We start from the raw sequence: 25,027 nt of genomic DNA, 5'->3' as shown, positions 1-25,027 counted from the left end.
GGCTCGGAATAAAGTACATTTCTCATATCAGTATTCGAAGGACGTTATTTCCATCCGGGGCCTAACCGCGATGAATATTTAAAAGTGGGCCAAAAGCGGGGCCGTATAAAGGGGGGCGTTTTTAGACGCTGCCAGGGGAAGAGACGTTATAGCGCGCTCTGAATAATTAGGCGTCAGGAATGATTTGTGGACGAAGTAGGTTCCATTAAAGCTAGGAAAGAGAGTAGGCTTAAGAGGGTGTACCGAAAAGGCAGGTCCCTTCTGACACTTTTCCTTCGACGATGAAAAGAGCCGGTGTTCTTTTTTTTTCTTTTTCCCTGTGAACAGCCAGTCACAGTGAGAATTTTATAGACGATCGTTCTACCCTCTCTGGCCCCAAACGCCATTTCCGTTTTAGGGTTTCTATTGGGACAAGGGAGACCCAGCTACGTCCGAGCGTGGGTGAGGGCTGGTTATCTGCGCTGGGCAAATCGCCAAAGGAGAACTGGAAAAAGGATTCCGAAAGGGAACAAATAAACAAACAAGTCAAAGAAAGAAACGCGACTAAGAGAGACGTCGAGAAAGAGATAGAAAACGTCCCGTTTTAAGAAGACGCTTCTTCATCTCGCTTCGTTGACCAGCTAAAAGCGAACCAAGAGGGGGTACAAAAAAAGAAGAACCAACCGCGAGAGTTTGGTGGTGCATTAACCCAAAAAGATTCCTAAGCAATTCGTAATAAAGGGAAAGTGATTCGCAAATCGCAACTACATCCTGCATGCTAACTTTATTTCCGGACAAAATCAAAACAACCCCGCCAGACATTCAATTTCTTAGAGTACGTACATACTATGGAGCATGTTTTGCTTACAATTTAAGTACAAGTTATTCGGAGCTTTCAACATCCCTTTAAAGGACCTTCAAAAAAACCCCGGTAGAGAATATTCATTCTTATCAGTAAATACTTGGCTTCGTAGTCATCACCCGTCATTTAAGGGAAGCTAGAACGGCCGTCCAAAATTTAATAGTCGGTCGTTTTAGCCTAAAATTTCCAAGTCATTTAACGGAGATTCAGCACGATGAGAGAGAGAGAGAGTTAGGTCAAATAAGGCGTAAGTAAGCCCTCAAATGAGAACCGCCGCTTTCGACATTTCTAAAAGCGATTTCTCTCGGAATGAACGTTTGGTCATAAATAGTAGAGTAGGCCAAGTTCTACACTGCTGCTGCTGCTGGAAAATCACGTTCCTAACTTTCGTTAAATATGTAAGGATTCGCGTAGGAAAACGCGCGTTAACTTAAGTTTAGTCATTGGAGATTTTAAACTTAATAGGGAATACGATAGAGCTTCCTTCGCTAACCCTAAGACGAATTTATTCAACGCCTTCCTGAATTTTGGAAGTTCTATTATAACAGGAGTGTACGTTTTCGAAACGTTCTCGTGCCTTAAGAGAAACGAATACATTCATATTTAACCTTTGTTATATAAGATATTCCCAAGACAGTAAAGACTCGAAACGAGAACTTCTAGAGCTTCTCTAAATCGGAAAAGGCCAAAGGGAAAAAACAAAAATAAAAAAGGACAAACTAAATTGAAAATAAATTCACTTTTTAGTAATTCGATCCCATAAAATCGTTTTTACTTTGAATTGAGTTAGTTTTAAGTGCTCTTTTTATAAAATCTATTTCCTAGTTTTTTACTCCATATATTTGATACAAATTTCTGAATTTCTTTCAAATATAAGGTTTCAAATTAAATTTATATATATATATTTTTTCTAAATCGTTTTTTTGAAACCTGTAAACAACCTATCTTATTGCCGCTGCAGATCTATTCTAGCTTTAGGGGAAAATCTTGGTTGATAGAGAAAGTTTAGAAACTTAAAATCAAAACCTCAGCTTCTTCATTAATTATTTCATCTCATTTATTAACCATATTCGCCAAACTGGATTTCTCCATTTTAAATCATTTCGATTGAGACAAATATTAGCTAGGAAATAGCGAGAGAGAGAGAGAGAGTTTTTTTTGTTTTTACAAAACAAGAGAGAGAGAGAGAGAGGAAAATTGACACACTCTATTTTCATAAAAAATTCAGATACCTATTGGTAAAATGAATTTTCAGGAAATTTTGATTTATACCCCGGAGACGATATCAATAATTTGCTCTTTATAAAAAATGAGATCTTATTACAAAATAATTCGAATTTAACTAATCTTTGAAACAAAGACTACTGTGCCGCCATTGGTTAAGTGGCGTCTGCTAGTCCGAACCTCTTACGCCTGGCTGAGAGAGGTAATTAAATCCTAATTATTTTGTAATAAGAGATCATTTATTTTATTAAATATTTTACTTTTATATTTAGAAATAGGCCGTTCTATTAAGGTATAGTGTTAAGTTACCAGTGACAAAAACAAACGTAAAGTAACTCAAAGTATTAAGGATAATTAAGACAATGTTATACATCCAAAATATTTAAGCCTTTGTATCAAATGCTTTCGAGAAAGTTATCAAATTGTTTCTCGTATAAAACTTTGCGGGTGATATGTTTTATGTATTAAACCCCTTTCCTTCTTATAAAATGGTATTTTTTTTTTAATGTAAGAGCCTTAGCAATAGAAGAAGATGAAAAAAGAGGAAACAGATGACGCTATTACTTCTTGCTATATCAGAGGAAAGTGTTCTTAAGTACGTTTTGGGAATTGTTTCTGAAGATGCTGTATCCTGTACAAAATGATATCAAAACATCCTGATATCGTTGTATTAAGCAAACGATTCTTTGTTGAAAAATAGAAACGGTTATCATTTAAACCATTATGTCTCAAGAAAAAATAAATAAAGTGAACATTTTGCTACGAATTTTCCGTCTCCAAACTTAATATATTTTTAGGATCGCGGTTTAGAAAAAAGAACCATATTATCGGAGTCCGATTTGTATAAAACAAATTTAATTCCGTAATATAAATTCTATCAAATATCGAATTCAGTCTAAAGAAAAAGGAAATTTGAAAGTTCATCAAATATTCCAATATATAAATATTAGGTCTGCAACGTAATATGTAAAAAATTAACCAGAATTCTTTAAAAACAGTAAATAACGAAAAGGAATGTTTTAGGAAAAGCCCACATTCGGGGTGAAACGATTCAGTACATTTTCAATACAGCGCCTGTAGAAATGTTTACCCCGCTTAACATCACTGCTACGAAAAAAGACCTACGCTAGGGGTTATTCACCAATTTTAATATTCACAAACTTATATCAGGGATAGATTTAAAATTAAATCTATCCCTTCTTATATATAAATTAAATACAGAGATAAATTCGGAAGCAAATAAATCCATAAAAATTTTAATTTAATTTAATTTAAATGTTTTCATGGATTTTTATATAAAACCTTCGTAGGCCTAGGGGATATGAAAACTTTATACAGATTTTGAAATACAAAACCGGAGCCTCAGCCTGCTACAGGAGAGATTAGAATCGTCACTGTTTAAAATTAGATTCACGAGAATAACCCCTAAAAGCTCATTTTAGTAAAAACGAGTTCATTGCCTGTTCCTTCTAGATTTACAAATTTTCGAAAAATATGGCCTAAAAATTTAAAATAAATATACAAATGGTTGTGGATATTTCTCGCTTGGCTGAAATATAAAGTATACTTAAATGTTAAAACCCCCCTTTTATATTTCGATATCTATTTTTTCTTTCGCTCTCTTTTAAAACTCTTTTGTCAAAGTAAGACTTAAGAAAAGATGGGACAACAAAAGGTCCTAAAGTTAAGAGGAAAGCTTCAAGATTTATTATTTTTTTCTTCTCTCTCTCTCTCCGCTTTTCTAGTCAACCAGCTCTCCCCTCTCTCTCGCTCTGTCGTTGGTCTCGTTTCTGGTACCCTTTAAGGGTATAAGCATTGACGCGTCGCGTATAAGTAGACACTGAGTCGGCCCGCTAGAAACGAGTAGAGGTTTCTATAAATCATCCTAATAGAAAGAAGAATTTTTTTCTCTCGCTCTCTCTCCTCTTCCAAAAATCCTTTTCTATCCTTCGAACGCAACGCCGAGTTCGCTTCAGGCTACTAGAAAACCATAGCTATGGGATGAATAGAGGTCGCGTTAAGCTACCGGCAGAGCGACGGTTTTCTATACCTTATATATATATATACATCTTTTTTCAATTGTGCAGTGGCAAGGCGAGCCAGCGAAGTACTTTGAGGCTGACAAAAATCTTCCTTCATAAAAAGCGGCCAGCATTCCTAGAGCGGGTAATCTGGCTTGGGTTCGTATCGCCGAATAACAGGAGTCCCTTTTCCCCTCAACGCGTTAAATATTTGCGAGAAGCGGATGAAACATACTTAAAACTTAGTTTATCCATCAATATGCGCTTTTTTTACAAAAAAGGATTTTTAAACTTCACTTATCCGATTATACGCTAACTGGAAAGCGATGATATTCCATTCTACTAAATTATTTCGATCACAGTTTGTGCAGGTATTCTCATTCACATTAATAATTTATCAACAAATTGCGTTTCAATTGAGGTCGTCATATATTGGCAAAATTAATCGTGTTGATTTCTCAATATGGATTAACATTTCCAGAAACGTCATCAATTGATAAAGCGCGCGAAAATTCAAAACAAGGCTTAAAAATTAAAGGGACGTTTCTACTAGTTTAGTATCAGTTAACGTTTGATACGTATTAACAATCCATCTGAATAGCTCGTTCCATAAAATTCTGTCATAGACGTAACATGGAGGCTGTATCCTATTAGATGTTGGACGGGAAACTGTCGTTATTCATGTAGTCCTTGCCAGGCTAGGAAATAAGACAGGTTTATAGGTCAAAAACCAGTTTATTAATAGCTTGGACCACTTTTTTTATTCAAAACGCGAGGGTCACTGGTCTCAATGACTAGTTTATTAATTCCTACTTTTATTAACATAAATTTCGACTTCAGGAGTCCAGGTGTAATACAACCCTAAGCCGAGAGAGATTTTTTTAGGAAAAGAGAACGACCACAAGTCCTAGGACCAGTAGAAAAAATAAATTGGGGAAGGGTCACTGGTCCCGGGACCAGTTTCATATTTAAGACATAAGGGGTCACTGGTCCGGGGGACTAGTTCAGAAATAAACCTTATTTCCAAGCCTGGTCCTTGCTTTTTAGGGGAATTATAGTAAACATGGCTGCCAGTCAACGTAAGATTCATTTATGTCGTCTGCTCGCGGGTCATCGGTCGGGGATTGTTTTGAAAATGAGTAATAACAGAAAGACGGGTAATACATGTTGTATCCCAAATTGTTACAGCAATAATGTGTCTTCGGAGGGTGTTAGTTTCCATCTTTTCCCAAAAGAAGAAATAATTAGAAACGAATGGATTGGAAGAATTCGTTTTGTGGCGTTAAAAATACGCTGTGGCTCAGTTTTGTCATAGATTCCCACCTTGCCTGGAACAGGGGGGAAATCACTTCTACCGCATTTTATGGAACGAGCTATTCCCGGTGCTATGCCTAAACTTAACGCTCGATTTTCAACTGACAAATCTGGGTCAAAATCTTGAGTTAAGCCTTGGCTCACGCATCGGGAATTAAGATATCTCCTGCCTATACAAAAGGTTTCAAAGATATTTTAAACAAAGATGAAGGTGTAATGGCAAATAACATTACGCCACTTTTTACAAACTTTATAAGAACGCGGAGGGAAGATACGCGTGGGGATGTTGGAATTTAATTTTACATCGAGCGAGCTACTTCATCTCTCAAGCCAAGCGTTACCGTCACGGATGGCGGGAAAACGGTAAGAAAAGGCGGGTAGGTTTAGTGTTAGAACAGAGAATATAGGCGGGATAATGTTTCCATACCCCCCATATCCCCGTAAATCTCCCAAAACACACGGACGGTACGTCTAAAGAAGATGGGGAGGAGGTAGCCTGTCGTCTTTATTAAAGCCAGCAGCACAATGCCAGTCAATTTAGCTAAGTTACTCTCTTTCCGCGTATAAGGGAAGCATCAACGTATATACGGTTTTACTTTACCCGCAAATATGATCGGGGAGAACCGAGGAAGGGGTGGCTGACTTTTATTTTAATCGCGAAGCTAGCAAGCACGCGTTCCGGGGAACATTATAAAGCTTACAGATTGGCCAGAGAAGAAAGAAAAGAAGATTTCCAGTATAAAGAAGGGGTAAAAATAAAGATAAAAAATCGTTATTCTTTATAGCTGGTGCGGGGCAGACCGTACAAGAATGATGGCTCGGCAACGGTGGGGTTGCTTGCTTAGAAAAAGCTATGACGCGTGGTGGGTAACGTCATCGTAGTTGGGCCGCAACCGAGCGCGTAGTATAAAAGGGATCGTAATTTTCAAAGTGGCGAGAAGCGAAGAACGTAAAAACGTCACTCCCAAAAGACATTCGAGCGGATTAAGACAATCTCGGGCCCCGTCAGCGATTTTGTTATCCCTGTCGTTACTAAAAGCCAAGGGAGATCGAGAGACCAATATACTATACGACTTGAAAAGGTATACGACTATAGGTGGACACCCACTCTTTATTGGGTATGTTCTACCTGTCTTTAGGCGCTACGTATTCTTCCCCAAGTAAGGATAATGACCCTTTATGCGAAATTGTCTCCCAGCCCCCTGCGTTTTCTTCCGGGTGAACGGAATACTAAGAAGGACGCAATCTTCTCAGCCCAGCCAGACATATTGGGTGACGTTTACTTTTAAGAAAATGAATGAAAAGTCGGTTCTGGCCGGACAAAAGATGGGCGGACGGTTCAATCCGGCATCATTTGTTCTCCGCGTCTAAAATATTAAACGATATACACCCTCGTAACTTTCCGTGAAATTCATTCCCATTTTCTATGAGCCCCGGCTGAGTACAAAAGAGGAATACGCAACCATTTATCCTCCTCGAACATTTATCGTTGTCAAGGCGAGAAAGTATCCCATCAGTAAATAACGTTTATGAAACAATCGCAGCGATAGAATATGCTAGAGAACATTTAATAAATTCGCGATGTTAATCCAATAGTAATGGTTGGTTGCTTTGTTTCGTGGTAGATACGGTAAAAACAAACAAAATTGGAAAGCCCCGTCGAGTTTGCGTTGACAAATTGGTGATTGCGTCAAAAGATAGACATCGTTCGAGAACGCGAAAAATGAATTATAAGATGAAAAGAGCGACCACCCAAAGAGACCGGGATGGTTGTAGTATAGCGTATAGTCCGGCATAACCGCGTTGAAAAGGGCTACAAGAGAGAAGAGAGAGTGGTGAAGAGGGAAATCTTCTGGTTCCTCGAGACGAGAGAAGATGATGAATCGAGTGAAAAATCTTCCGGGCACAATGGTGTACGCGGCTAACCATCCTTCTAGAACCCCGGAGCTAGTCGGCCGTTCGTTACGCGTCCACGATCGCGCGCGTGCGAGGAAAGAAAAACGTCTCTCGTGCAATGGAAGAAAGTCATACGTACATCAGTCCCACCCAAAAACCTAACCAATCGCTCACTCGAGAACCCTCGAGAATTTAATGAGCCGTCTTAATACCCGAATTAAAACCAAAGGTAAATTATTTATCAGCATCCGTTCCTCACTTTCCCTCCTCTCCTCTCCTCTATCTTTCTCTTCGGCCTACACGACTGGAAAAAGCTTTTAACTTTCGTCTCTAAAACGGGATAGGTAGAAACCATGAACTAAGCAAAAAGGTGAACCGAGAAAAGCAAATAGGAAGACATTAATTGGTGGGGAAGTTAAAACGCGCGCCGCGGGACCAACCTGGCCAGAAGCGCTCCTTTTATTCGCTAAAGATATCCCCCGATGTAATTAGAAACACGAAGAAATGGGTACCTACGTTTGGTACGTTGGGGTGTAGCGCGTACAGCCAAAGGAGAAAAGTAACGGAAGATACACGCGAAAGAAGGAAGATAGGAAGGGATGGTCCGGTCTCGGCTCTAACTCCAGGCGCCCAACAACTATCGTGATTAACGAGTCTTCTCTCTACACGACGGCTTCTTCTAATTCCCTTTCTCCAAAACCCAACACGCGACGGATTAGATCTACTTAGGAGAAGGATAACCTAGGTCCGATGCCAGGAATAAAGAAGGGTGACCCCTATTTCCAGATAAACTAAAAACCCGGGTGGGTCCACGCTGGGCTTGATCTATCCGAGAAAAGACTCGGCTCGGCTGACCGTTAAGCCCGCGGTGAGACCGTTCTATATTGGATAGATGTATAGGGATGATTTTTTCTTTCGGCAGATCCCGTTTTTCGAATATAAAGCCTTCCTCCCCTCGCCCCCGCAGTGATTTGGCCCGCTTGCTAGGGATCGAAGGTCGAACAGTAATGAGGACCGAGGACGGCGCGAGAGCAAAATGTCCGATATCAAATCTCGCGACTCCCACTTTACCATCGTATGACAGAAGTTGATAAATTCAAAGTCATTTACCCGGAATGCTAGAGCAAAAAGAGGAAACGTGGTAAACTGAATAATATCACAGTCTGCATCGAAATAATAAATATTTACCCTGCTTATTAAACGAGAGTGTTAAACGAGTTTGTACAAAATTACGATAATTTCGGTTTAATTAACTCCTAAAACGCCTTAAAGGTTCACCGCGAGGACAGATGGAATGAGAGCTTGCCCACGGAGATGTACGTAAACCCGGAGCCATCCCATTTTCATCGCAAAAACCTAACGCGATCAAAGCCGTTACAATACTATTTCAAAGGGAAAACTTTACTCATCCCCTAGCTTCGTAATGGTATGATCTTGGAGGGGAAAATATAATTCTCTGGATGAGGAGAAAAAGAGCGGGAAGGAGATGGAAGAGGCGGGAAAGACGCCCCGCCAGTGTCTCGCGGGGTAAAAATTAGAGAAAAGCCAGAAAACGGCGGTAGCCGGACCAGCCCGCGCGTTGTCTCATCCGGAGTATGTACAACCCTTTAGGAGATCCGTTGGATAAAAATAGGTCGAAGGAACATCCTTCCTACCAGCGCCGGGAAATAAAAAATAACCAGGATCTTTGGGTAAGAAAAAAAGTATCTTTTTTTGGGGGGTCCCTTTTCGCCCGAGCACCGAAGACTTTCATATTCCAAGCTGGTAGATGTAAAAGGAAACTATTATGAGCCCAGAGAAACTTTGAAGGAGTATTAGGGATCGCGGCAATAAGGCGGCATCCATTTCTCTTATCTACTCCGTTATTACGCCCGGGGTTTCCTCTTCCCTTTCACCTACTCACTGGTCTTCGGAAAAAGAAGAGAAATAGTCGTAAACTTTTGAGCTTAAAGAGAAGGAAGGCGCGCTTGCTATTTTCAACAACGTCTACGTATACACCTATAGGTCAAACCAATTCCTATAACTTCCCGCGTGTTTTTGGTTTATGCAAATTTTACTTTTTGTTACGTACGTTTACACTCCAGACTCGATAACAAAGTTGTTTATAATGCAACAAAATTGTAAACACGATCTTTCGGTGCTGAGTAGTTATTTATCCTGCTAAGGATATGAATTAACTCAATATTACCACGAAAGAATAGTGTTATTGCACTAAAAAATTAAGCTGTTGTAGCTTGGGATTATACCAAGAACGGATTCAGGATACCATAAGAACGTTGAAACAAGGTAGTGCTGGCGCCATGAAGTCATACTTTTCGCAATATGAGGGAGGGGCCTATTTTTGGGAATATGGATAATGGAGTCTCCTAGGTCTAGGAGTGTTGGTGTCGGTGTCAAGAAAAAGCTTGTTAAAATCGTTAATGATGAACTGATATATTTAAAAAGAGTGGTTATAAAGAATCTAGATTTTTCTATAGAGCTATTTCAGAGGGGGTAATGGCTACGTCACCAATGCTATTTGCCCATAGAGAAAACCCTCATAAAATGGCCGCCCTACACTCAAAGGCAGGTCCAATTTTTGTAGCAGACGAAATTTTTCCCCCACTGAAATAGCTCTATTAGAGAGCCTGATTTATCTGGGACAAAGTCAGTACAACGGATTTCCCAAACTTTGCCGTATAACGCCAAGGCTTAAGGCCAGAGAAGCGGAATGTGATACTTGCCACTTTAATAGATTTATAACCCACCGATGGCGCTAAAAACAGATTTTAAGGCGTTACCTAGACTGAAGGCGGTAACGGTTTTCGAAAGAAGTATGACTTCATGGTACCAGGGGACAATGTTACCATTCCACGTTCTTATGGTATCCTGAATCCGTTCAAGAATCAAGCTACAACGCATACATAGTTCAATATTCTTGGAAAGGTTGCGTAAATTACTATAAAAGCAATGTGTATAGGAACAGCGAGAAGATGTTGTCACTGAACACGTTTCATCCACGAGACCGATACGTTTTCAACACGCGCCGAGAAATTCGAACTCGGTAAATATAAAGAGAAGCCTCTCGGTTGTTTGCTCGCAAAACGTTATAGAACGCGCCTTTACCAAGTTAACATAATCCCTTAGCTCCGCTGCCCCGCAAAGACCGAGGCCTAATTAATTAATCCTCGTATTTCCTTCGAGTTTTCACCGCCAATAATAAACGACGACCTTAATAGGATAGGCAATAGACCTTATCGAAATATATCGACAATCATATGCTTTATCCTCTTCGTTTTATTAATCAATAGGCAGAGAAAACTTGGCTCGAATTTCGTTCCTAAAATAGTCCAAGCCCAATGTTGTCATCTATTCAAATAGTTCAAAAATAAAACTGTTCATTTAGAATAGACTATAAATTATATTCCAAACGTCATCAGTTTTACGAAACGAATTTATAAATGCTTTGCAAAATGGGAAAGGGGAAAATACTGAAGGAAAGTGAGCGAGTCGGAAGTTTGCGTATTCGATATACGAAAGAGGTCTCGAAGTTTTAGTGTTAAAAGTCTGGATTTTGCGAATTAATTCAAGGGGAAATTGTCCAACTCTTGGAAATCTCTCCGGGATGAAAGATGAGGAATATTAGCTTTAAAATCTTACGCCCTATTTTAGCTTACTGGTGAATTAGTCGAGGAAAAATGGTAATATAAAGTTCCATACATGATCATTTTGACCCATTAAGGATTAGATCAACAGGGTTCATAGATAATTTCCAAAACCCCATTCGCAACTTTTCTGATACCTACAAAAGTACTTCTAATATATTTTCACTCGCATAATTTTAAATTGAAGAAGCTTTCTAATGTACGAACCCTGTCTTCAATATTATAAGTCAATTTCAACAAGGCCTCTGTATAATAAATTAACAAAATACCAACATATTTCTAAAATAAGAATAACCTTAGTTACGAGACCATTTAAATATTGATTAAAAGGAATTTTAAAAACCGACTGTACAATTTATATAAAGAGGAAAAGAAGAAAAAGAAAAGAGGGATTTTAAAATTTCACGGTGTAAATATTTAAATATCTAAAAATCTAAAAGCTTAAAGTCTGCGAAAATTCCCGGAGGTCTATTTACATTTAGAGGAGTTTCGGAAAAGCATAGCCAATGGGTCACAAAAGAATTCTATAATAGACTGCAATAAGAAAAATAAAATAAAACCTTTTTGTATAAAAAAGTGGGAATAGCATCCTCTTTTCTACGTAGTTATACATTTTCTTAGAATCCCTATAAGAATCGATGGTACCCTATGGGCGACAACTATTATCGGAGGAACATTAGAGCTCAAGGTATTAAACCATTAAGCTTTTTCTTTTACCAAACTGATCCCGTATAACTGCAATCATTCTTTGGACGAGTGGAAAAATAGCGAGAAGAAAAAAAACATTCGAAATAAGAAAGACTTTGAAAATAAAAAACAATATAAGGAAAAGAAAGCCTATCAAAACGAGCTGGCTAAGAATCGGTATACGACTTTAACTTTTTTTCTGCGACGTCTAGTTTTATCCTATACGTAAGAAAAGCCCAAAAATGTTGTAAAGGCGGCGCCTGCGTAAGTGGGGTATCGAAATAGCTAGGTCTCGTGGCTTATGGCGTGTATTCGGGGATTTTGATATTACACTTGCTGCTGGGAACAAATAAAAACCACGCTCGTGATTGCCATTGGTTTTGGACGACGGTTTTTCTTTCCCCGTCGAACAACTTCGAAGGGTTTCGCGGGATCTTTTTTCTATATCCCCTCCCATGGGAACGTTCGTTTTCGTTTTTTCTTTTATTTTGGGAATTTTGGGCTTCCATCCCGTTAAAAAACGTCATTCCCTCATTGCTCGTTTCCCAGTGCACTTTACTCCTTAGCAGCACGTAGAACGGTTATACAAGTCCCTCCCCGTGTGGATTGTTTTAAAATCGAATACTCATATTGTCACAAATTCCAACAGAACGCAATCGCTATCATTTTCGAATTTCCTACCCACAAGGGATTTGAACAAAAAATTACGGAGTGATCCTGGATCTCAATTGGATTGATTGAGATTCAATTTGATTACGCATTTGAATTACCAATTCATTTGCATAAAATTTCCTGTCAAGATCGTGTACAGTTTAAGAAAACGACACATAATAAAATGACGGAGAAACTCTAACGTTCTGCACTTCAATCTCGCGAAATAACTTGTGTACATGTTAAGATTGTTCATTGGAAAATACAATGAAACATCACGAGCGATTTGTCTCGTGCCAAACTTGAAACTTCTTACGTTTAAATAGCGCTATCATTATCCTACACGTTTTTTGATCAATTACTTAACCATTTACCGGCTTATGAATAATACGTTCAAACTCTCAAACAATAAGACACTAATTCCAAGCACACGTGACTTCAGCCATCAAAGACTTGGTATACCAATGTAGTTGTATAATATTAACGATAGAAAACAATTCAATAAATAAATAAATAAACACTTTGGCAATTTTCCCGTCCAAAATATGACAAATTGACAAACACCGAAAAGAACGATATGGACTGAAGAATGTAGATATTAAAATGTACTTACCTCGAATCTGGTCGAGAAACATGATAAAGAGTAGCTTTCGACCAAAATGCATCGTTATTCCTCTTCGTTAATAACAACCTAATAATCGGAAACGAATAAAGTTTAGAAAAATGGAAGAAACCCTTTTTTTTTAAAACAAAACTCGTATACGTCAACGCGTCGAAAAATATATATATATACAACGTATTTTAGGCCTAATTAGGTGGTAAAATAATATATCCGCACCTACAAAGCCAAAAAGGATGATCGAAATCGAAAAGGAGGACACGAAAACGTCGCAAATTCGTATTATACGCACTCCTTAATATTATGACGTTTTAAATTCCGTTATTCGGCACACTAAAACAAGAGCACACCACTTTTTCAAGAAAAAAACAATTACACCTTCGGCACAATCGTTAAAGTAGATTGAATTTTATCCGGAGTATTTATTAACAACACGCGCGCGCGTTATATCGAAAGGGTATTTAGGAAGTTCAGGTAATAAGGTATTTAATTAGGAGAAGGGTAAAGGTAAATATTGTCGAGACGATCATTACCCGGATTTTGATTCCGTAAATTTTTGATTAATAACCGATTATGAGGAGACGCGAAAAGGTGCTTCAATATACCGCGAGCACAAACACTTAGTCGAGTGATGAAGACAGAGAGAGAGAGAGAGAGAGAGAGAGAGAGATGTATTTATTTTAATGATAACGTTAGGATAATCACTACCACCAGCAACACCACCAAACGCGCTCGCGTCGAAAGTCGCGTTGTTTTTTGTTTTTTTTTTCGGTTTTTATTTTAATTAAAGTAGTTTTAAATAGTATATATTTTTACTTTGGAGGTAATACCGCGAACGTTATATCGGAGAGAGGAATACGGAGAGACTGTATAGAGAGTGTGTGTGAGATAGAGAGAGAGAGAATCACGACAACGGCGAAGCTTTCGTCGATTAACGAGTCCGCGCCGTAGCTTGGCCGAACAACATGTGCTCTATTCGCCGTTTTCGACTCCTACGCTTCGCAATCTTCCTGGCGGAGAAAATATCGATCGAAGGACGGTTGCGGCGACGACCGCCAGGCTGCCCCTCATCAGTTTCTCTTTTCCTTTCCTCATAGAAGTTTCCTAGATGCGGCATGCAAGCACGCGGGACCCAAAACCCCTTTCGCGGATCTTCTCTCTCTCCTCTCTCTCTCAGGCCTTACTCCCAGTTCTCCATCTCCTATCCTTTCTTCCCCCATTCCTTTAAAAGTCTCGGAGAGCAATGGAATATAGTGAGCCCGATTCCTTTCCTCCTTGGGCTCCGTGTTTAAATAGTGAAGGCCCTGCATGCAGCAGTTCCGTTAAATTTGGATTTCTAAAGGATGCGGGAATTTACCCCGAAGTTTAATAACGGTGACATCTCGGATTCCGTTGTCGGATGAAAAAATTAAACAAACTTTAAAACCCTCACAGCCTACTATACTTGAATATTCTATTGTTATTTTATTTTCAAATTGACGTAGACAACGATCAATAAACATCAGTTCTATTTAAATTTAAAGAGATGGTGAAAAGCTTGGAAAATCAAGTGATTTTTTTATCGATTCTAAATTTCGTTAACAATTAAGAAGGCAGGGCGTTACGAGATTGGTCGGAGGTGCAAATTTGAAATTATCAATGAATTCCCAAACTAATATGATTTTTAAAATCATTCGGAGATATTTCATGGATGTTTCACTAGATGCAGCTTTGTCTAATAATTAGTAGAAGAATCGATAAAAAACCCACTTGATTTTCAATTTCACCCTCCCTTCAATGTACGTTTGAAATTGCAAAATTCCTTAATTTTTATACTTCCCAACCCGCATTCCTTTCAATTTTCAAATTAAAGAAATTAAATTAAGAAAAGAGCCCTGAAGCTCCTGGAAACTGAATTCGGATGTCATGAAATATTTATTGCACACAAGAACGAGATTTCTTTTAAAATTAGCGATGTTAAATAAATTTGTCTCCATTAGGTCAATTAGACAAATCGGAAAACACGCTACGATTAAAGATAATTTTAATTCCAATTTGAAATACTTTGGTTAATTAAAAACTGCGGCATTTTGCTTAATCGTCGAAATTGTCCGTTAATACAAGAGTCGTAATAGCCCTCCCGCCACGAACGCTAATCGAGCACAGTTTCGCCTTAAACGACATCAGACTTGGGTGACTAAAAGCTTAGTAGCAGAAGTGAGATGAGACCAGAAGTACTGAGCTAACCAAATTCTTCACTCGGCGAAAGTGAATATTCTTGATAACACAAGAACGGCTGGCCCTCTAGTAGTGGTTTCTGAATTTTCCCTCCAAAACGTGAGACGCTTGCGGTGGTAGACGGCCGAACTAGATTCAAGGAGCCGCGTCCGTGTTCGGCCGCTTTAGGTTGAGGGGAAGGGGGTAGGAAATGTTTTTGGAACTCGACCAATTTTTTTTCTCGGTAATGTAGGCGCGCGGGAAGCGGCATAAAATCCTCAAATTTGTTCACTAGTGCCAGGATCTACTACCAATGCTAGAGCCCTTCACTTCTAGTCTCATCTCACTTCTGTTAGTAGTAAACACAACTCGATCGCGACAGGGCGACTAACAACCCAAAACGAAGAAGATAGGGGGGGGACAGAGAGAAATCTCGTCAGAAGGAAGCGGCCTAACTAACTGGACATCAACTAGGAAGAAGGGACGGAGCGTTGACCATGCAGGAGACAAAGCGTTAGTTCGTCCAATTTGAAGCAGTGACTTGACCGCACCAGGAAAGAGAAAAACGAGTAAATAAGGTACATTCGTTCAAGGCTTTGTCTTCATTAGCTCAATTATTTTGAACGAGATAAAAAGTGAGCAACTGAGAGCAGAAACGCGCGAAAAAAAAGGGTCCATTCGCGCGCTAATTCCGTTATTTAGGTGTCGTTCACGTACCATTGGATGAGCGAACGAGTAAGTGCGCGAGGAGTCAGTCATTTTGAATAAATATTTTTCTTCTTTCCTCCGAAAAGATTGCAATTTCGGGCTAACTTTCCAACCCCTCTGAAAGATATAGCTCTCCTATAAGCTAGCGGAAAGGAGAAAGCGAAAAATAAAAGGGTCTTGCGGGAACTACGCGATACCAGATCCATATATATACATATAACTATACATCCACCCAGTTTTGGACAGAAAAAATAAGGGTCGCTAGTATAAGGAAAGGAAAAAACACACACAGAGAGAAAAGCTTCACTGCATGGCGCAGTGTATATCTAAAGGTCGGATGGATACGAGCTCTCTTTACGAGTTTATGGCGTGCGATGAAAATTCTCACGACCAATAGATTATTTGGTGGACGAGACTGTTGAAGGAAGAAGGATCTTTACGAGCCTTTAATGGCGTTTATAACCCAGGAGAGAGAGAGAGAGAGAGAGAGAGAGAGCGCGCAAGAGAGAGAGAGAGAGAGCGAGAGAGAGAGAAAAAGAGAGAGAGAGAGAAAAAAGAGGAACCTGGCCGAATAATTCTCTATTATTCTTGGAAAGACTGCGGGGCAGCCCAAATGAAAGGGAGAAGATCAAATATCAAATTTATATCCCCTTCAACCACCAACCCTCCTTATCATTCGCGTGTTACTGGATGGTTTGGCTCGAAACAGAAAAAAACTTAACGCAAGACGAAGAGACTTTCAGCCAAAAGGGACGAGAATCCTTACTATTTCTCCATACTAAAAGCTTTAAGTCTTTGTCTATAGACTTCCTAAGGCCGACCCTCTAAACGTAGAGTCCCTGTTTCGTGAAAGGTACAGGGATAGAGTTCAAAAATGGCTCAGGGAAAAATTGAAGGGCTAGACCTACCAGTGCCTGCTGTATGCGTCAGACCATCATAGCGAGGTAATGAAAAAAATGATTTCATGTCATATGCAAGAAGACAGAATAATGGATACAAATAGCGTGGAGATCTATAAGAGAGAAAACGTAGGAAAACGAGACTGGACCATATTCCCTTACCATGGTTTCGGGTATCACGTTTCTATTATATCGAAATATCATGTTTTTTGGGTTCTATAAATTCATCATTCGACTCAAATCCACTGAAAAATATCCGCATCTAGTCTTAATCAATTTCTTATACTGAGGCTCGTATATCTTATACATAATCCAGACAGAGTATAGCTGGTTTATATTAAAAAAAAATAGACCAAAGTTTCTAGGCCTATACGAAGAAAAATAGTCTTATTGACGTATACCGTAGAAATAGAACGTTGCGCCTGTCACTTAAAAACCTATTGTGTATAAAAATTAATAGTTACGTCACGTGTCTAATTAATTCAAAGTATCTATACTGATCCAGACTAATTAACATAAAGAAAATACGTCCCTAAAGGATTATTTTTCGTTTATAATCAAAACACCCATACCAGGAATTTATATGTAGTTTAGCGCTTGAGAATAGCCGACTTGCCATAGAACCAAGCTCCAAATGATGGAACGCATTATGGGTGGGCCTAATTTTGCTTAAGTTATAATATAGAAGCTCCTCATTGGCTGACAAGGAAAACGGAAGTCGAAAGTACGATAAGGGAATATGTTTCACTCGTTGCGTGTTTGAGCCATGATGGTCATTCTTAAGTGATACTATCCATATATATCCTTGGCCAAAAAATTACTTTTCACTCTACGTGCACTCTCATTAAAATTTGTTAGGTACAGGGCCGTCTTAAGGCGTCATGGGGCCCAGGGCTAATTATTTCAGGAACATAAAAAATAAATATTCAATTGTATAAGACTCGAGACAGCGTAATATATTAAAAAGTTAATTTCATGTCGTCAAAAATATACAAATTCAGGGAAGCACATCCATGTTGTTTCAATACAGTAGCGATAAACTTAAAACATTTTCTTTCTAGCCTTTTCATGAGTTCTGATTCTCTTTGATTATCTTGCTCTTCTGGCTCATCCTGAGATACATTACCCTTTTGGTGTAAATGAGAATCCGATGATGATGCCCCCAGTTTTTTTAAAATAAATAAGTTAACTTCGTTATTTTTGAAGAATTTTCCATCCCTCAAGCGCCTTTTTTCACTTTTTAGCTTTAACTTTCAAATTTGCACCTCATAGTTTTTACTCGTCTGAAACCCACTGACCCTTGCGATGGTTAAAGATATAAGTTTCGAAAATATAGGCCTAAAACATCCATGCGTGCTCAAACTAAAACCGACTCTTAAGAGAGCAGAGTTCAAACTCCAGTTTGCCCTATCACACCCACCTACATCGCTGCATAGCGTTCGAGGGACAATGCGTCACGTTATCCGTTAGCGTTAGGAAAGGTGAACAAGAGAAGTCGATTAGTGTGGTTTATTGAAAATACAAAATGAGTGTATAAATAATATAATTTGGTAATCAGATTGTACTCATTGTATATTATGTATAAATTTTGTAAGTAAATATTTTTACGAATCAGGCCTAATGCGCTCGCGCAAATATTAATGTTTTGATGAATTAAATTCACGTTTTAAAGAGTTATTTTCATTAATTTCTATAGTAAAAATATCTTTAACTGTCCTGCTAGAGGGATGTGAGTAATCAGGAGAATTAAAACAGAAACTTTGAACGAAGGGACCGGTTCACACGACAATAAAACAATAAAAACTTGTAAGCATCGATATCGGAGAGCATTAGGGTTTTCTATCTATTTTACCGCGAGATGGCATTGCGAGCTGGACCAAAACGTGCGCGAAAATGAACTTTTCAAATTTTAAGCTAGGGAAAATGAACATTTCAATTTCCTTAAGTCCAGCTAACAGCGCTCTCTGGTGAAGGAATTCGGCAACATAAGTTGCCAAACGAAAAATGAAAATCGGCGCCGCGCACAGGCCTTGATTAATGTAGGCGATATATAAAGTAACAGATTAAGTAAAGTAGAGTGAAAAGACAGTTTAGATTGAAAGTCATTGAGTTGATTGGATTTAATAAACCGTTTGAATTCGGCTAACCGCTAAAGCAAAATTGTGTGACATGTTACTCATCAGACTGATTCTTTGATGTTACGAACGGGAACATTTTTCAGTTGGTCGGAACACTAAAAAAAATTAGCTCTCCTAAACTAAAGTCAACGGAGTATGAGAATAGAACGATGACATGGATGCAGCTTGGGCTAGGTATACTTTTTCCTCTGTAGTCATGTGCGAATTCATCTGAGAAGGGTGGTTGTTGCCATGGAACCTAGTGTAGGCCATGAACCTCTTTAGAAAGGGGGTCCGCAGAGATTTTGGTTAGAAAATTTGTTCACAACTTTATATTTCCTCGAAGCGTGACGGTCATAGTTACGTATTGCCTACTTCTTGAACAAGAAATTTGGGGCCCTTAATTCACGCGGGGCCCTGGGCTATAGCCCATATAGCCCATGCCTTAAGACGGCCCTGGTTAGGTAAGAGTGTTCCAATTTTTTTTATTTCAATATACTCTGTTCATTATAACTAACTATACAGTGAAAACTGATTCCTTCTAAATTAGAAGCGCAAACTAAGCCAAAAATCGAAAGTCAGCGATCCGAAAAGCTACCCTTGGTAAAAAAAAAGAATAATTGAAGGACTATGTACGAAGAGTGAAAGTACCAGTATAAGACTTGGATTTTTTTCTTATTTAAAAAATCTTCGAGGATCATTCCAAATAGAGAGTGCCTCGAGGGGTCAAAAACTTCACTGAAATCAAATTCTTCACTTAATTTATCCATATTTAACATTCGAAAATCATTGAATACGTTTACGTGAGGTATTGTAATTTTTACAATCACAAAATACCCTAGCTTGTTACAAATTGTGCAAGTATCCGACTCGTCAGAAAGATGGGTCGCGCATGCGCGCGTATACTGTATATGAAGGCACAGAGAGCGTTGTGAGTACACGCGGAAAGAAAAGATGGAGAGCTAAAAGTGGGGGATGAAAGTATTCGCGATCTTAACGAAGGTGTGAATGGCAATTAGGAACGGAGAGATTTTTTTGAGAGAGAAAGGGGAAATGGGAAGATGAGGCGTAAACGAGCCCCCCCCTCCCCCTCATACACCATCCCCTCCCTAGCCCGTTTTCGTTCTCTCTCGCTGTGAAAAAGAGAAATCTGGATGATGTGGAAAAAAACGGAAAAAAAATCCAGGCCAGGAGTCGACGAACACCGTTACACCGCCCAGGAAAAAAAAAAAAAAAATACCCATAATTCGTCCATGTACTAAGTTGAATTGAGTGGAAGATACTAACGAGGGATTGTTAGTTACATTCCTTACCTCCAACTCCATTCAATTTTAGCACGTGAACGAAGTACGCGAGTTGTACCGTACCAGCGAGAGCCCAAAGAAAGAAAGAAAGACCCCAAGAGAAAAATCAATATAGTCATTCGCAAATTAGAACGGAAATGATTTGCTGGTCGCATTCTGAGAGATTCATTCGCCATTTTTTTCTTATGCCATGGCCTTAAGTAATGAGGCAAAAATTAGACATAAAAAATAATGGAAAAACATCGACCATTTTCTGTATATATATTCAACACAGTAGCCGCTTTTGGCACCACCACCTCAGAGACTGAAAGAAACGAAACGAATGGATTTACGCGTGTGTGGTTTGAAAAAAAAAACGCGTCCAAATTGATTTCCATTGAACGAAAAATTTCTAGAACTGTTGCGTTTAAAAGATAAGTTTCGCGATGGGGAAGAAGATGAAGGGATGAAATAAAAATCTCTCTCTAGTATCTCTTATGGAAAACCCAAAAATAAAGAACGGGGTATACGCTCCCTATATCTTTGAAAGAAAACGCGGTAAATTTCCCACAGGATGCAGAAATCGAAATCAAATATATCTGGCTTCCACATTTTCAAAAAAGAGAATTCCCTCCTGAACAAAATAGGAATCCCTATAAAGTAAAATAAAACACTATCGAAGGAAAGGCGAATCGACCTATATATTATTTAACTAAAAATCTGTTCGAAGAGACACGGTGAATTCAATTACATCTCGAAAATACCGGCACAAAGAGTTTGCACGAACACTGAACCTACGAGACTGAAATCCTCGTCTCGGAAAATATCACCGAGATCATCAAAATTCAAAGAGAACCATTTGTTCTCCAATGATCTTTGAAGACAACCCTAAAACCGTGGGATGCATGAAATTATTATTTCCTACAAATAATATATAACTGAAACGGATGAAACCCACGCAAAAACTATACGACACTATATGAACTTTGTACCTTACTTAGTTCAAAGGGAATGCGTAAGTAGTTCATATTGGGAAGAAGGGTGAACGTTAGTGTAGCACAGGGACTCCGGCAAAAGAGGTTAGAAAAGACAAATCCGAATGAAACCAAAAGGCAATTAACTCTTACAATTCTTACTATACGTAAGACAACTCGTTAATATAGAGTGAGACTGTGAAGAAACGAAAAGATTTCCGAAACTAAAGCCTTTTATGGACGAATGAGGAAATAAGGTGTACAGAGTGGTACATAGCAAGACGTCAGTAGTCGTCCCAAGCCGCGAAGGACTTAACTTATCGAGGATGAATGAAATGAGTCGAGCCGGAGGCAAGGGTTCCCTCATTTCAATTGAATTCGTTTTGAGGACGTATTGGAATCCTGAGGGGTCCCGAAAAAGACAACAAACCCCTCTCGACCTTATACAAGTACATCTCCCCTTAGTAATTAAGGGCATTTTCTCGCCCTTTCCCGACAACCCTAGATGGGAGTCAACTAGAACTAAGAGAGAGAGAGTCTGCTTAGCCCTAAAATTGTATACCAAATCATTCTCTCTCTCCAGTTCTAGTACGTATATATATATAAGTCCTTTCTGGTCGAGTCATAATGTACGCCACAGTTGTATTACGCCTTGAATACGCGCGTTTTAAGGTCTGTCGCCTTCGGAGTTTTCGAAAGGCGGGTGTGTGGTGTCCGACTGCGCGAGGGCAGAAGACCAACTCGGGAACTCACCAAAGCAAGCCCAACTCTCTCTTCATTCCAAATGGTAAGTCAATGTAAAACAGGCAAATTGTATTAAGGGGCGAACCATCAGCATTGGCGAGCATTAACGTCCGCAGTCGCCTCGCTAATGCGACGGCAAACGAAGCTTCGCCAAAGGAGAAGCGGAGAAAGAGAGTTTGTAGGCTAGTATATACACGAGCAACGCTGGTGCGAGAGAAAACGCGAGCGCGAAAAGGGCGAGACTGTCACCAGCACTCGGTCGATTGTCGCCAGCACTCGTGGATTGTCGCCTCTTCTACGAAAGATGGAGAGAAACGAATGAGAATGAGAGGCCTGGAGAGAGAAGAGTACAGCTAGAGATCTCGGCTTGCCCTTTTCACCCAAAATTCTTAAAGTTCGTTAGACGAAGTGAAACGTTTCTCGCTCACCAAAGAGAAAAGGTGCACCACTACGAAACGGGAGAAGACTAGTACCAGTTCTTTTTACTTCAACTAATCTACGTCTGTCAAAAGTTATATATAAATATAGCCTCTGCCGCCGCCCGCAGTTGTCTTTTGTTCAAGCTGGCCCCTTTCAACTCGATGTAAAACATCAAAATGGGGAGAATAGAGGGTGTTAGGAAATAATATCCCTTTATTAGATAATAGAACGAAGGGCCAAGATCTCTTCTACAATATCAAATCCCCGCCAACGCGCTACCCTATTTTCTGTTTTCATTTGCCCCCTCGAAAATATCCATTTCAATCCCTAGTCCAGAAACAACTGCAGTGGGTATCGATTACCGAACTATAGGAGTAAGATCCATTAAGATCCTATCATAATGCTCCAAAGAACCGAGAGATTAATTTCGTCCAACGGTTTACTATGAGGAGAGGAAAGACAACGAAGAACGGGAATAGGGTTCATCTCCCCAGCCCCCTCCCCCTCCCCTAGTCTTATGGGTTGTTAAGACTGTATCCTATAATGGTGTATCAGTCTTAAGCTAACAAGATTGGTACACCAACAGTGAAGCCCTTATTTCTTGTTGTAAATGCCTAACTAAAATTAACCTATGTTTCTTTACCGAAACCTCGGATTCAACTTTGTAAAATGTACTTGAAGATAATGGCAAAGGCTTAACAATTTCGTTCAACGCGTCAACTAAACAAGTCTGGAACCTTAAGCCTTGTCAGGTTTTAAAAAGAGCTGGGAAGAAAAAATAAAAACTCAGAAGGAAGAGCGAAAAACGGTGCCTAGTGTAAAAGGGCAATAAAACAGTTGATTAACAATCAAACTTCGAGACAGACGCCGCTTTTCTGTTTTTGTTAACACATGGAACGAAAAACGGGAATGAAACCGTCAAAAACCACAGCGAGTAAAACAAAAAAAAAAGGTGGAAACTTCCCCGAGTCCGTAAGAATCGCAACAGAAAAAAATAATAATAATATCCAGAAAAGAAAACAAAGCCGATATCGAAAAGAGGGTTCGACAGATAATTTCCTTTTCGCCTTTTTTTTTGGGCCCCAAAAAACTCTTCGCCATCTTTAAGAGAAGAGAAAAGAAGAGAGTTGGAGAAAAAGAAGAAGAAAAGCAATTTAAAGAAGCTATAAATAGAAAAATTATCGTAAAAACTGGCGCGAATCGTTAATGTTTTGTTTTACACCCTCTCTCACGATCTTCTATAGCTTTGCCAGGAAAAACCGCAAATTTATAGTCCTCTTATGATGGCGAAAAATAACTAAATCCCAAATAAGGGAACTGAGGAAAAACCAGAAAATATAGGGTGATAAATTAAGCGCCCTTTCGTTCCAGATGGAAGGGTTAAGCGCCTGGGAATAATAATCAACTGGGTCTGATCATGCCTCCGGAATTATTCAAATTATTTCACAACTTCTCTATAAAACCAGAAAAATACTAAAACCATATTTTTTTCGATATTTTTAATGGCAATGTGCCTCGGGGAATATATTTATCCCTGCAAAAAAACATCCCATTAAATTTTAAGGTAATGGAGAAAGACGCTTAATACGTTATCGCCACTAAGGTTTCGTGTAAAAGGATGGAGTGTTATGAAGAGATCGAGGAGAGAGAGAGAGAGATGGAAAGCTTTCGTTAAGTCCTTTCGGTTTTGCAAACAGATCTCGCAAGCTGACGGCAATCGCATTTGGACGCTTTTCCACATTAGCGTCCGTCGGGTGCTGATAACAAAATTAGCGAACCATACTCGAATCCCGAAAGAGATTCGATCGGAAAGCCACGTCAGGATCGAGAACATTATTAATTTACTCATGAAAATAAAAGCTTGGCCCATTAAGGAAGAAGGTACATTATATTACAATTTTTTCATAACATATACTTCAATACTTCTCAACTACAGTCAATTTTCAACTTGTACTTAAAAACTTTAAAACTATTTTAATAAGAATTAAATTAATTAACTGAATATTCATGGTAGAAGTTAATCTATTCTCGCAAGCCAGAACTCAACCTGTATATTGAGAAAGCGGGTTAGCGGCTGCAGGATAAACGAAAAATGCCAATCACCCGAAGGATTTTGGGAAAAGGCGAAACGGGAAAAGGCGAAGAGAACTAACTCCGACCCTTAGGGGCTACTATTAATTAAGGGCTATGACGTCCTTCTTGGAAAACCTTCAACTAATTGTGTTTTTCATACAGTTCCCTCGACTTAAGCCTAACGCCCTTTTCCTCTCCCTTAAACACGCGAACATTTAGAGAAGAGATCTTACAGGGGCAAACAAGCTCTATATTATGGAATTCTAAAACAACTCTATTCCTTCTCGTGCAGCTACAAATGCAACGAAATAGAGGTATTATCAAAAGTACATACAATAGGGAGAAGTGTACAGCACAAAGCGCGGGGTAATTGTAACATGATTCTTCCTAACATCCCTTAACATTTATTATAGCAAGGGTACTAAACCGAATCACATACACGATAAATAGTTCCCTCATCATTTCTCTATTAGCGATTAACTATTTGCCAAGGCGCATGCGCTTGTGGATTTTTGTCCCACGTCAAGACAATCAAAGTTTGTTGGTTGGTTGCTGAGGATTTAGCACCAAACAGTTTTAGAATTCACCCTGTAGGGTGCGATGCCCATCTGAAGTTTGATGAGCATGCAGGAGAGCAAACAAAAAGGGTGAATCTGGGAAGAATCATGTTACATAACTAAAGTATTAAATGGATACAGAGTGTCATCCTTCTTCTA

General features: G+C 39.1%; 1 protein-coding gene across 3 annotated transcripts in view; it reads right to left on the bottom strand.

Moving 5' to 3' along the window:
- LOC149661230 (protein turtle-like) overlaps positions 1-25,027 on the bottom strand; it is a 444,653-nt gene that overhangs the window by 340,590 nt on the left and 79,036 nt on the right. The window contains exons 1-2 of one of the 3 annotated variants that reach the window (XM_089842696.1): positions 13,117-13,500; positions 12,892-12,969 (exon numbers count right to left, since the gene is read on the bottom strand). The exons of 1 other annotated variant lie outside the window; for it this stretch is intronic. In XM_089842696.1, coding sequence (XP_089698822.1) covers positions 12,892-12,943 — 52 coding nt within the window. In that variant the 5' untranslated portion in view covers positions 12,944-12,969; positions 13,117-13,500. Of the gene's footprint in view, positions 1-12,891; positions 12,970-13,116; positions 13,501-25,027 lie in introns of those variants that run through there. One more of the 3 variants, XM_089842695.1, reaches the window with a different exon arrangement.

This window comes from Phalangium opilio, unplaced genomic scaffold (assembly GCF_054372755.1).
Source record: "Phalangium opilio isolate 3A_F unplaced genomic scaffold, DU_Popi_V2 ptg000070l_1, whole genome shotgun sequence".
Classification (NCBI taxonomy): domain Eukaryota; kingdom Metazoa; phylum Arthropoda; class Arachnida; order Opiliones; family Phalangiidae; genus Phalangium; species Phalangium opilio.
This window is presented reverse-complemented; position numbering and strand designations above follow the sequence as displayed.